The 13,642-nt window shown below is 43.9% G+C and overlaps 1 protein-coding gene across 1 annotated transcript; it reads right to left on the reverse strand.

The window, feature by feature from the left end:
• Positions 1-1,148: 1,148 nt before the first annotated feature.
• On the reverse strand, positions 1,149-6,746 carry LOC125455031 (cystatin-like). Its single transcript, XM_048536519.2, has 3 exons — positions 6,496-6,746; positions 3,378-3,443; positions 1,149-1,413 (listed from the first exon to the last, which is right to left on the reverse strand). The coding sequence occupies exons 1-3, from the start codon at positions 6,703-6,705 to the stop codon at positions 1,339-1,341; spliced, it is 351 nt and encodes a 116-aa protein (XP_048392476.1). The 5' UTR covers positions 6,706-6,746; the 3' UTR covers positions 1,149-1,338.
• Between the last annotated feature and the right edge of the window lie 6,896 nt (positions 6,747-13,642).

Genomic DNA, 13,642 nt, shown 5'->3' on the forward strand with positions numbered 1-13,642 from the left:
TGTTTCAGTTTTTATTACTTGATGTGTTCTAGATGTGTCTGGTGTAAATGAGCTACATTCAACAGGTAAGAGTAAAGAGTCTTACTCCTGAAATCCTGGTCTGCTCCTAAATCTTCAGTCTACTGAAATACTAATGAACAATTTCAGAAGACTTGAAAAGCTGGCAATCGCCAAAAATGAAGTAAATACGCCATTGCTCAGACTTCTGAGTATAGGAGTTGGGACGTAATATTGAGGCTGTAAAGGATGTTGGTGAGGCCTCTGCTGGGCTATTGTGTGTGGCTGTGGTCACTGCTATAGAAAGGATATTATTAAACTGGAGAGGGCTCAGAAAAAATTTACCAGGATATTGCCAGGAATGGAGGGTTTGAGATTTAAGGAGATGATGGATAGGCTGGGCCTTTTTGTCACTGGGATATCGAATATTGAGGTATAGAGGTTTATAAAATCATTAGGGGTATAGATTACGTGAACGGCGGGTGTCTTTTTTCTAAGGTGGGTGATTTCAAGGAAAGGGGCCATAGCTTTAAGGTAAGAAAGATTTTAAAAAGACAGGAGGGGCAGTTTTTTTTACACAGACAGTGGTTTGTGTATGGAATAAACTTCCAGAGGAAGTGGTGGATGTAGGTAGAGCTAACGCATTTAAAAGACATTTGAATAAGTACATGAATAAACAATGTTTGGAGGGATATGGACAAAGTGTAGGCAGGTGGGACTAGTTTAGAGATAACAAGGTATAGACTTGGATGATCACAGCAGGCCAAGCAGCAGCTAAGGAGCAGGAAGGCTGATGTTTCGGGCCTAGACCCTTCTTCTGATTTTCTGAAGCCCACATTTTGAGGCACAGGGACAATATCCATTGCTCCATGGATCCCTTGGAAAAGTTTTGCAATACCATATCATTGAGCAAAGACATGCTTTCAAGTTTATAATGAACAAAGTCACTCAACTACAGGGGTCCAAATCTTTTAAAGGTAAGTAATTGTAAGTTAAACTTGAATTTAATTCTGTGCACAACAGTCAAATGGTGACAGTTCGTGAATACATAAAAGGACATTGGTGTCACAAAGTGCACAGGTAGGGAAGCTCTGTAGTTGTGTAAAGAATCTACAAGATATAGACAATGTCTGACAAGTAAGAAAACCATATCCATGAATAAAGCTTATTTATTTTTTGTAACTATAATCAAGATGCCAATGCCTCATGAATAACTAACATTGCATGTGAGCTGGAGATGAATACAATAGGAACTACATGTGAAACTTTACCATATAACATTGTTAGCACAGGTATAGAAGAAATCAAATCTTAGTTGATTAGGATATTTGTTGCTTAGTTCTAAATGCTGCAGCTGTTGTATACAATATTCGTAGTATTGATCCAGGGACTGGTATGCACAACAATGTTACATCTCTGAAAGGGAAAACAAAACACGTTTTATTGTGAAATGTAACAAAGCCATCTCTTAGTTTGCATTATTGCTAATAAAACCACTAGTGTTCTAATTTAGCATTAACAATCTGTGACTTAACACGTCGTGTAATCTACTTTGTGCTGTTTCTCAGTAATGAACCTCTGACTATTAGTTCAGAAGGAAATAATAAGTAATTAAGTAATTCACTCTCTTAACAAAGTAAAAGATTTTATTGTTGGACACTGCAGCATCTTTTCACTTTTCTCAACAAACGCACACTGGACTGATATTAGACAATAGACAATAGGCGCAGTAGTAGGCCATTCGGCCCTTTGAGCCAGCACCACCATTCATTATGATCATGGCTGATCATCCACAATCAGTATCCTGTTCCTGCTTTATCCCCATAACCCTTGATTCCACTACCTTTAAGAGCTCTATCTATCTCTTTCTTGAAAGTATCCAGAGAGTTGGCCTCCACTGCCTCCTGGGGCAGAGCATTCCATATATCCACCACTCCCTGAGTGAAGAAGTTTTTCCTCAACTCTGTTCTAAATGGCCTACCCCTTTTTTTTAAACTGTGTCCTCTGGTTCTGGACTCACCCATCAACGAAAACATACTTCCTGCCTCCAGAGTGTCCAATATTGAATGAACAGACACTGTAATGCTTCCCTCCAAAGTGAACAAAGTGCCTTTTCCAAGAAGGGTTGCAGCAATTAGATTTTTTTTCCTTCCCATTCACTCCAGCTAACATCATGACCTGTTAATTCACATTTAAAATTCTTATCACAGTTGTGGATATCTCTGCTTCAAATCCTCTGCAAATTGGATTGAGCTGATTCATATCATTTGGGGCTCACAGAGGATTTAACCTTACAATTCTCGGTCTAATTGAAAGTTGGGTGAACTTCTGATGCCATTTAACCTCTAAATTTACATCTGTTAATCCTTCAGCATGGGCTTCACTATTGAACTGCACTCTTTTCATTTGCCAGGCAGTGTATAGTGGGAGACGTGGTATTAAAAAATATGAACTTCTCTAGGCAGAGTACAATGACCAATCTATCTATAATGTGTTATGTTATACTCAATTTTCAACAATACCTGGGGAGAGAGCAGGAGTTAAATTTATTAAGTGGGAAACCTCTGCACTTGATTTCTTAGGCGACTTCACTCAACCTATTGCATTTGCTGCTCACAATGTGGTCTCCTCCACATTGGGGAAAAGAAGTGTAGACTGGGTGACTGCCAAAAAATACCTGAGCTTCCAACTGCCTGCCATCTCAACAAACTATCTTGTACCCTGGCCAACATCTCTCTCTCTGGACTCAATGTTGAATTCAACAGTTTTAGGGTTTGAGGCACCTTCTTTTATGTCTTTACCCCTACACCCACACTCCAGGCTTTGTTATCACACAGTCTGCCATTACACACAATGCATTGTTAGCCACTAATGGTCCCCATTAGTAGCTAGTCATACTCCCAGGCTGATTGTTATCCACACTTTTGACTGTCCAACTGATCATCTGTCTCAGTGGGTTCTATATTGACCTATTGTTTACTCCTTATCCCCATCCCTCAACCTGCCCTCTGAATAAATACTAACTATTTTTTAGCTACCTTCAATTCTGAGGAAGGGTCACGGGACCTGAGACATTACCTCTGATTTCTCTCCACACATGCTGCCAGACCTGCTGAGCCTTTCCAGCAATTTCTGCTTTTTTTTCTGATTACAGCATCTGCAGTTCTCTGGGTTCTTACCTATTATCATTGTACTCCTTAACACAAACTAAGTAACTTCCAAAATAACAGTCTATGGACTGAGGGAACAGAATGGCTGGTGTCAAGGATGCACTTTGGTCAGGATGTAAATACCAGCATATCAAAGTTGTCTGCATGTTAAAGAAGGAAACTAATTAATTGTCTTTAATATAATTAATAACAACATAAAGCGTTTCTTACTGTCGAAGTGTTCAGCGTCTCCGATTCAATCTTAATGGTTAGATGCAACAACAATCCAGCAACCGCCTGATAATAATAACATATTGAACATTAGCCGATTTCACAAAATTAATCATTGAAAGACATTGAATCAATAACATTTTGTGACGTTAAATAGTTTACCAAGCTCCTGGTAGCCCAGGGAGAGCTCTGATAGTCCTGCTGACAAGGATGGTCCTGATATTGTCTGGTGAACCTTGGACAAGCTAAGCACCAGCTCTCGGACACCTCCTCCAACAGGTACTTGCCCCCCATCCTTGACCCCATCGTTGAGCATTAGGCCACGTGTCCACCTAATCTCTTCTGGGGATCTTCCCTCCACCATGGACCCCATCCCCACATAGCTTCCCAAAATCCAAAAACAGGGCTACCGAGGCAGACTCATTCTTTCTGTCCTACGGAACTTATTTCTTCCTACCTTGACTCCACACTTTCTCCCCTTGTCCAGTCCCTTCCCACTCACATCCAGAATTCTTCTGTCGCTTTCCATCAGTTGCAAAATTTATGGTTTGCAGGCACCAGCTGCCTCTCCTTCTTTCTGGATGTGCAATCCCTTTACATGTCCCTTCACCCATCAGGATGGTCTCAGGGCTCTCTGCTTCTTTCTGTTAAACAGGCCTGAACCGTCCCCACTGTCCACCACCCTCCTCCACCTGGCCACGCTCACTCAACAACATGTCCTCTAACTCCTCTCATTTTCTTCAGGTCAGAGGAATGGCCATGCTTACCTGCATGGGCCCCACTTATGCCTGTCACATTGTTGGGTCCATGGAACACTCCTTGTTCCAATCCTACTCGAACTCCAACCACAACTCTTCCTCTTGTAACATCAACACTGCTGCTTCCCTCTCTTGTCTGGAACTGGGAAGGTTTATCCATTTCACTTCCAATTTCCACCCTGCTGTCACCTTCACTTGGTCCATCTCTGGGTCCTCCCTTCCCTTCCTCAACATCTCTGTTTCCATTTCTGGCGATAAGCTAACTACCAATATCCACTGCAAACCTGCTGACTCCCAAAGGTTACCTGGACTTATACATCCTCACACCATGTTTCCTGTGAAGACCCTATCCCTTTCTCTGAGTTTCTCCATCCCCATTGCATCTATTCTAATGATGCCAGCTTTAGGGGAGTGGGGTGCTTCAGAAATGCCCAATTTTTCCCTCAACTGAGGAATTTGCCATCCCTGTGGTTGACAAGACCCTCAGCTGCATTCAACCTATTTCCAACATTTCAGCCCCCCACCCCTTCTCTTCACTAACAACAACAATAGGTTGTATTTATATATTGCCTTTAAAATAGTAAACTATTCCAATGTTCATCAGAGGAACATTATTAGTAAGGAATTGATGCAGAAGCAAGACCAAGCTGTTAGGTTAAAAGCTCAAAAGCTTCAAAGAGATTTAATTTTAAGTAGCATCTAAAAGGTGGCAGGCAAAGGGCTCTGGGAACGGAGCTCCAGAATTCAGGAACTTAGTGGCTAAAGGCATTGGCAACAAAGGTTTGAACGTGCAACAGGCCAGGATTAGAGGGATGTTTCTTGTAGGGCTGGAGGTTTTAAGGATAGAGCAGAGCATACCATAGTGGGATTTGAAATGAGGGAAGAATTTTAAAATTGAAGCCAAATTGTACAACCAAACTCGGTGTGTTCAGGACTTCAGAATAAAGAAGAATATCTGGTGAATAACAAAATTAAAAGAGACAGGAATAAAAAAGATAAATATCCACAACATGGTGCTATTACACTTCACAACTTCAAATGTGGTTTTAATATTGTTTTAAAGTGTGGTTACCGTTGTTGGATGCAGTAGCCATTTTGTGCACAAGAGAAAACAGCTATGAGATAAATGATCGGCTACTCTGTATTGAAGTTAACAGATAATTATTAGTCATGACTCTTGAAGAACTTCTTTAAAGGATATCTCCTAATCATTTATGCTCACCTAAATTAGCAGGCAGAGCCAATTGGTTTAACGTCTTATCAAAATTGTAGCACTGTTTTAATAGCCAGTTTGAAAGCTGCCTAATTCAGGGATGAAAGTGCTATCACGGAGAAAACATCAATTTATTTATTTATCAACTACATTAACCTTGTCCTATTATATCTATTAGGCCAAGTGCTATGAAGGAAACATTTCCATTTGGCTGCAGTTATGTATCATCCTCAAGCGATGAAACAAATTAAGGCTAATACATTATAATTCAGTCAAATATAAGCAAATGAAGTCACCAAATATCTTTTCTGGGTTTTCTCAAGTGTTTAGGGTGATGTGTTTTGTTACTCTGTACTTTTTCTGTGAAGATGGAAAATTAGTGACCCTGTAAACAAAAAATGGATTGTTAGGGGGAATGAATTAGGCAGCACGGTGGCCATTGATTTAGCACTGCTGCCTCACAGTGCCAGGGACACAGGTTCAATTCCACCCTCTGGTGACTGTTTTTGTGAAGTTTGCACATTCTCCCTGTGTCGGTGTGGGTTTCCTCTGGGCGCTCTAGTTTCCTCCCACAGTCCAAAGATGTGCAGGCTAAGTGGATTCGCCATACTATATTGCCTGGAGTGTTCAGGGATGTGTGGGTTATAGGGGGATGGGGATGGGTCTGGGTGGGACCCTCTGAGGGTCGGTGTGGACTTGTTGGACCGAAGGGCCTGTTTCCACACTGTAGAGATTCTATGAATTCATGCTGGCTTTGTGCTTTATCATGATACACCAATGTAGACTATCTGAATCAGCATATTACTACCTTGAGCCTACCAGACTTTTTATGGTGTCCAATTGATTTTTTTCAGCTCTGGAGAATTCTGGTCTCAGTGAAAATCTTTTGCTGAGGTGGCAGTGAACAAAGTGTCAGAACTCTCCACAAAGCACTTTCAAAGACCTCAGAAAATTGTTGGTAAATTGTTAAAGATGGCACTCACCACAGCAGGTTGACACTGAAACTTCAAACTTGGGTCCTACTTATCCTTATTAAAGAGGTTAAGCAAAGTCCCTGGAATTTAACATTGCCGCATAGCAGGGGTGAACATACACAGACAGACAATATATTCATAATTGACATAGGCAAGATCCACTACATTGTTACCTGTCTTTTAGCGTTCTCCACTATGACCTTTTGATCACTGGTGAGAGACAAGTGTTGTTTCAAGAATTCCACAGCTTGTTGAACATGCACATTGGCCACATCTATGTCGACAGGCAGACCAAGAAGACCTTCTTCGTGAAGTGTTGCTGAGGTTGAGGTGAAGAAAGCAGCAGAAAGAAGGGCGCACACACACATCCAGATACCTGCCATCCTTCACTCGTTCTACAACAAGTGACTGAAGAGATACGTTGACAACCAGCTTTTTATTCGGTTCCTTGTGGAGGATGATATTATGTAAATCAGCCAATACAAAATGTTCAATGATTGCCACCAGCCACAAATTTACAAGCTAGTTAAGAACAAAAGCATGTCAAATAACCAAGTTAAGTATCCCAATATTATAGTATTAAACCCAGCCTTGTTGTAACTTTTTTGAACAATTAAGGTTTTGAAATAAGCCAAATAGCAATCCTCATTGAGGCACCTCCCATTATCCTTTTCATGCTGGAGGGCAACTACAATTAGAGATCAGCGTGAATATAATCCTTGGCTTTACATCTCCATGAAATGAACCTTGATGACCCCATTTTCAAAACAGAAGCTTTGGAATTATTCTCATTCTTCCTCGCTACATCTTTTTCCATGAAAATTGACAGGAAACTTAATCAAATCTATTCCGGACTTCTATTCTTGTGAACACCTTCAGTTCCTATTACTACAGGATCCTCACTTTCCAGCTGATGTTCCATCACTGACCATTTCTATCACCAGAAATTCCAGTACGCTTTCATCACTCTTTACTTTCTGAAGGACTGAACTCTCTGTGACGTTCTTTTCACTGTTTCATCAGTTATTTATCTCCTGGCAAGGGGAGCCAGACATGTAGTTTTATACATGAAAGCCTGTCTTTCCAATGACCCAGACATGCTACAGTCCTGGATGGCTTCATATATGGTATTTTGGTCCTTACTCCATTTACCATAGTCAAGCATCAGTGGGGCACTGTGCTCACCCTTTTTCCATCTATACCAGCCCCATGGTTACAGTGACATGTGAATTAGGGGCAAGAGTAGATAATTTGACTCTTCAAGCCTGGTTTACCATGCAATAAGATCATTCTTGGCCTGATTATTTCACACTCCAGCCTATCTTCAATAATCTTTTACCTCCTTGCTTCTCATGAGTCTATCTGTCTCAGCCTTAAAAATATTCAAGGAGTCTGCTTCCACCAGCTTTGAGGAAAAGAGTTACAAACACTCACAACCTTCTGAAAGAAAAGATAGATTCTTCTAATCTCTGTCTTAAATGGGCAAGCCTTATTTTAAACAGAAAGCCCCAGTTTTAGCTCTCCCATAAGAGGAAACATCCACTCCATATTCACACTGTGAAGACCCCTCAAGATCATAGATGTCCACTACAATCCCACCATCTCCCACAGTTACCTTGATTATACATCCTCATATCTTGCTTCCTGTAAGGACTTTATTCCATTCGGCTGATTCCTCAGTCCCTATCACATATGTTCAGATGAGGCCATCTTCAACAAGGGGGCCTCCGAAATGTCCAGCTTCTTCCTAAACTGAGGATTCCCCAGCATTGTAATTGGCAGGGCCCTCAGCCGGCTCCAACTCATTTCCGCACTTCAGCCCTCAACCCTTGCCCTCTCTCCTGCAACAGTGATAGGGCCCTCCTGGTCCTTATCTACCATCACACAGGCATTCACGTTCAGAGGATCAGTAGCTGCCATTTCCGCCACCTCCAGTGAGATGCTACAATCAAACATATATTCCCCTCCCCTCCCTTGTCAGCCTTTTGCAGGGACCGGTCTCTGCGGGACACCCTGGTCTACTTTTCCTTCACTCCCAACATCACCTCGCCCCAGAGCCTACAGCACCTACCCCTGCAACTGCAAAAGGTGTAACACTTGCCTGCTCACTTCATCCCTCTTCAGTAACCAAGGGCGCAAGCATAGCATGAAGTACCATTTAATCTGCACGTCATACAATCTAGTTTAATACATTCGCTGCTCAAAATGTGGTCTCCTCTAAATTGGGGAAACAAAGCACAGACTGGGTGACCCCTTCACAGAATACCTACATTCTGAATGAAAAAAGGGCCCTGAGCTTCAAGTTGCCGTTTCACACACCATCCTGGTTCTTGACAATCTCTTTCTCTCAGGGCTGCTACAGCAAAGTTCAGTGCAAACTGTAAGAACAACACCTCAGTTTCCTGCAGAGCCCTGCAGCCTTCTGGACTCAATTTTGAGTTCAACAACTTTCGGGCTTGAGGTCTCCCATGTCCTTACCCAAACCATGCTATGCCTGCCTCTTTGTAGGTTATGTGGAACAGTCCCTCTTCCGCACCTACACAGGCCCCAAACCCCACCTCTTCCTCCATTACATTGATGACTGTATCGGCACCGCCTCTTGCTCCCCAGAGGAGCTCGAACAGTTCATCCACTTCACCAACACCTTCCATCCCAACCTCAAGTTCACCTGGGCCATCTCCAACACATCCCTCACCTTCCTGGACCTCTCAGTCTCCATCTCAGGCAACCAGCTTGTAACTGATGTCCATTTCAAGCCCACCGACTCCCACAGCTACCTAGAATACACCTCTCCCACCCACCCTCCTGCAAAAATTCCATCCTCTATTCCCAATTCCTCCACCTCTGCCGCATCTGCTCCCACGATGAGGCATTCCACTCCTGCACATCCCAGATGTCCAAGTTCTTCAAGGACCGCAACTTTCCCCCCACAATGGTCGAGAACGCCCTTGACCGCATCTCCCGCATTTCCCGCAACACATCCCTCACACCCCGCCCCCGCCACAACTGCCCAAAGAGAATCCCCCCCCGTTCTCACACACCATCCCACCAACCTCCAGATACAACGCATCATCCTCCGACACTTCTGCCATCTACAATCCAACCCCACCACCCAAGACATTTTTCCATCCCCACTCTTGTCTGCTTTCCGGAGAGACCACTCTCTCGATGACTCCCTTGTTCACTCCACACTCCCCTCCAACCCCACCACACCCGGCACCTTCCCCTGCAACCGCAGGAAATGCTACACTTGCCCCCACACCTTCTCCCTCACCCCTATCCCTGGCCCCAAGATGACTTTCCATATTAAGCAGATGTTCTCCTGCACATCTGCCAATGTGGCATACTGTATCCATTGTACCCGGTGTGCCTTCCTCTACATTGCGGAAGCCAAGCGGAGGCTTGGGGACCGCTTTGCAGAACACCTCCGCTTGGTTCGCAATAAACAACTGCACCTCCCAGTCGCGAACCATTTCCACTCCCCCTCTCATTCTTTAGATGACATGTCCATCATCGGTCTCCTGCAGTGCCACAATGATGTCACCCGACGGTTGCAGGAACTGCAACTCATATTCCGCTTGGAAACCCTGCAGCCCAATGGTATCAATGTGGACTTCACCAGCTTCAAAATCTCCCCTTCCCCCACCGCATCCCAAAACCAGCCCAGTTTGTCCCCTCCCCCCACTGCATCACACAACCAGCCCAGCTCTTCCCCTCCCCCCACTGCATCCCAAAACCAGCCCAACCTGTCTCTGCCTCCCTAAACTGTTCTTCCTCTCACGCATCCCTTCCTCCCACCCCAAGCCGCACCTCCATTTCCTACCTACTAACCTCATCCCACCTCCTTGACCTGTCCGTCTTCCCTGGACTGACCGATCCCCTCCCTACCTCCCCACCTATACTCTCCTCTCCACCTATCTTCTTTTCTCTCCATCTTCAGTCCGCCTCCCCATCTCTCCCTATTTATTCCAGAACCCTCTCCCCATTCCCCTCTCTGATGAAGGGTCTAGGCCCAAAACGTCAGCTTTTGCGCTCCTGAGATGCTGCTTGGCCTGCTGTGTTCATCCAGCTTCACACTTTGTTATCTTGGATGCTCCAGCATCTGCAGTTCCCATTATCCCCAAGACACCAGGCCTTGTTATCACATGGTCTGCTATTGCATACTACCTACTGTTAGCTACTAATAATCCCCATTAATAGCTTTTCACCCTCTTGGCCAGATCATTATCCACTCCTTTGTCTGTCCAATTGTTCTTCTTTCCCTTTGGATCGTACCCCCACCTATCATTTACTCCTCATGCCCTCCCTCCACCCTATCTTATACGTTTAACCAACATTTTCCTGGCTACCATCAGTTCTGTGGAAGGATCACTGGACACAAAATGTTAACTCTGATTTCTCTTCACACATGCTGCCATTCCTGTTGAGGTTTTCCAGCAATTTCTGTTTTTGTTTCTGATTTACAGCATTCACAGTTCTTTTGGTTTTTATCTTGTGCTGTGAGCCTCTTACTTCAAAGTGCAATGAGGCTAGACGGAGAAGCTGTGAGCATCCAGGTTTATTGTGAAGTAAGTGGATGCTAAGAGGGCAAGAGAGGAGTCCTGGGATGCACCTTGATCAAATCCATGATTTGGGTGCCAGTCCTGGAAATAGTATTGCAAAGAAAGGTGTCAACGCGCTCCAAATTGCAGTATTGAAGTGCAGAACCACCTTGTAAGTGGATTGAAGATGTGCCATGAAGGTGTGGCAAGACTGGTTACATGTCTATGCCAACATCTATGAAAGGGGAAATGCATTTGGTCAATGACCATCCACCGGACCAAATTTATTGCCTATCTCTAATTGCTCTCGAGAAGGCAGTGGGATTCTCCACCATCACTGGCTTACCCCAGGTGAAGGAGGCTATCGGCTGTACCTATTTCACTTTGAGAGTGCTTTGTGGCCCACTATAGAGTTTTATTTTCAATAGGAAAGCCTTGCATCCAGTCAATGTTACAATTATGTGCAATTCTGGAACTCTGTGTCAGCTATCCAGAGTACTGCTGTTGACCTGTCTGTCTGGAAGCACAGTCCATGCATCTGCCAGTGATATCGAGTAACAGCCCTGAGACACAAATTACTGTTTGAACAGCACAAAGTGATTTTTTTTCACACTAAGAACATCTCTAATAAAGTACAGTTGTGTGTGTGTGTGTGTGTGTGTGTGTGTGTGTGAGAGAGAGAGAGAGAGAGAGACCTGTCTGTCCCCAGGAAAGTTGATTCTTCTCTCTGGGTTCTCCTTCTCAAAATCTGACGCCATGAGAGTTGGCCTGTTTTCTCTCTTTCTCCCTCTCTCTCCCCCCGCTTTTGTGGGTTCTCTTGCCTTAAATGGTCATAAGCTTAGTTTCTTTATTCTTCCTTCTCTACAGCCAATGAAATTTGATTTATCAGTCCTATTGAGCTGTTAATTGAAGTTCCTGGATCTATCCTGTGGAACAGCCTGTAGTTAATGACTCTCAACTCTTGTCCAATTCTATGCAATAGGTCCAGGTGTTGATGGGGACATCCTAGATCCAAATGTAATAGATCCTGTTGTGGTTTTGTTACGGTATAATATCCACACAATAATACATTCACTGTCCTTCAGGAATGTATATTAACGTGATTAATAACCCCCTCTTTACTGGGTATTACACAGCCTTGAGAATTCACAAGTTCCTGCCTCCTCAGCCCTAGAGGGATATCTGTGAGGAGACACAGAGCAATGCCTTCAAACAACATCTTTATGAAGTTTCAATGTCTGCACAAAGCCTTAAAGTACAGTCCAGATTTGGTGTCCCACATCAATGTGAGACGCAACATGCTTCACAACTAGTGTCAGCAATGTTACGTGGTGAGGGGGAGGGACTCAGAGGCTTGTCCTTGATGCAGGCAGAATGGGGAAATGACAGCACAATCTTCTGAAGACAATTAGGACCGGAACATTGACCAGGAGGGTCAGACAACGTAGCAGAGCAATGCATTGCAGAGCCCAAGATGCCAGAGATAACCTAATTGAAGCCCACTTCCAGGCTGAATGAGTTGGGTTTAATAATCTGATATACTGCAATCAGCCCTGCTTAGCACAAAGGACACATGGACCTTTTTCCCCTCACCATTAATGCTGAGCACCAATGACTCGAGTGCTTAAGTGCATATCCAGCAGACACTGTGTATGCTGGACTTGGCAATGCATGGGAATAGCCAATGTATCCATGGAGACAGCTAGATGACCACACCCAGAATCCAACATTGTACTGATAACACTGTTCCTTTTCTTTTTCCAAGACCATTTCCTTTGGTCCTAGAAGACTAACTTTTCTATCATTCAATCTCACCTGAATTTCCCCCATCATCAATCTTCTCTTTGTCCCTTTTCCTATCCATTCCTTACTCGAAAGCTACAAATCTCTCATTTTTCCCAGTTAAGTCACACACCTGAAACCCTGGACAGAATATTATTATGCTGTGAGTGACGTTGAGCCATGGCATAGTTAATGGTAGAAATGGGCAAGATGGTTGTCCCAATGTCAAGACCATCTTGCCACAACTTGTGCTTTGCTCAAGCATCATGGAAAGATTCTCACCAAGGTGCGACCAGTTCTACATTGCTGCTCTTTATTGCTTAATAAAAAGCCTGTTGATCTTATCAAACTAACCACCTGGAATATTTGACATGGAAACCAGAGCAGGTTCTCGGCAGGTTCAGCTCACTGCTTGCTCCAATAAAGTGTCCATCTTGGACACCGAGTATCAAAATTTGTATGAGCACTAGTTATGCACATGTTGGGATTTGACATGTTCTGACCTCTGACAACACCCACGGCACATCTTCAAACCACTGGCAGGACATTTCTGCACTACAAAACTGCTTCTCAGGTTGCACTGCCAACTAACACTGCAGTACACTCAGGTACACACACCCACCTCATGGACTGGACAAGGCTGCATCTCTGGTATCTTCGCTCACTGCTATAGTGCTCCCTCACATGGAGTTCAATTCAGATAAATGCCAGCTGTTGCATTTTGGTGGGCCAAACCAGGGCAGGACATACATAGTCAACGGTAGGGCCCTACGGAATGTTATAGATCAAAGAGGCCTAAGGCTACAGGTTCTTGGCTCTTTGAAAATGGAGTCACAAGTAGGCAGGGTGGTGAAGGCAACTTTCGGCATGCTTGCTTTCATCAGTCAGAGCACTGAGTATAGGAGTTGGGATGTTTCGTTGCTACTGTACAAGATGTTAGTGAGGCAACATTTGGAGAACTACATACAGTTCTGGTCACCCTACTATAGAAAGGATA

This window comes from Stegostoma tigrinum, chromosome 9 (genome assembly GCF_030684315.1).
Source record: "Stegostoma tigrinum isolate sSteTig4 chromosome 9, sSteTig4.hap1, whole genome shotgun sequence".
Lineage (NCBI taxonomy): Eukaryota > Metazoa > Chordata > Chondrichthyes > Orectolobiformes > Stegostomatidae > Stegostoma > Stegostoma tigrinum.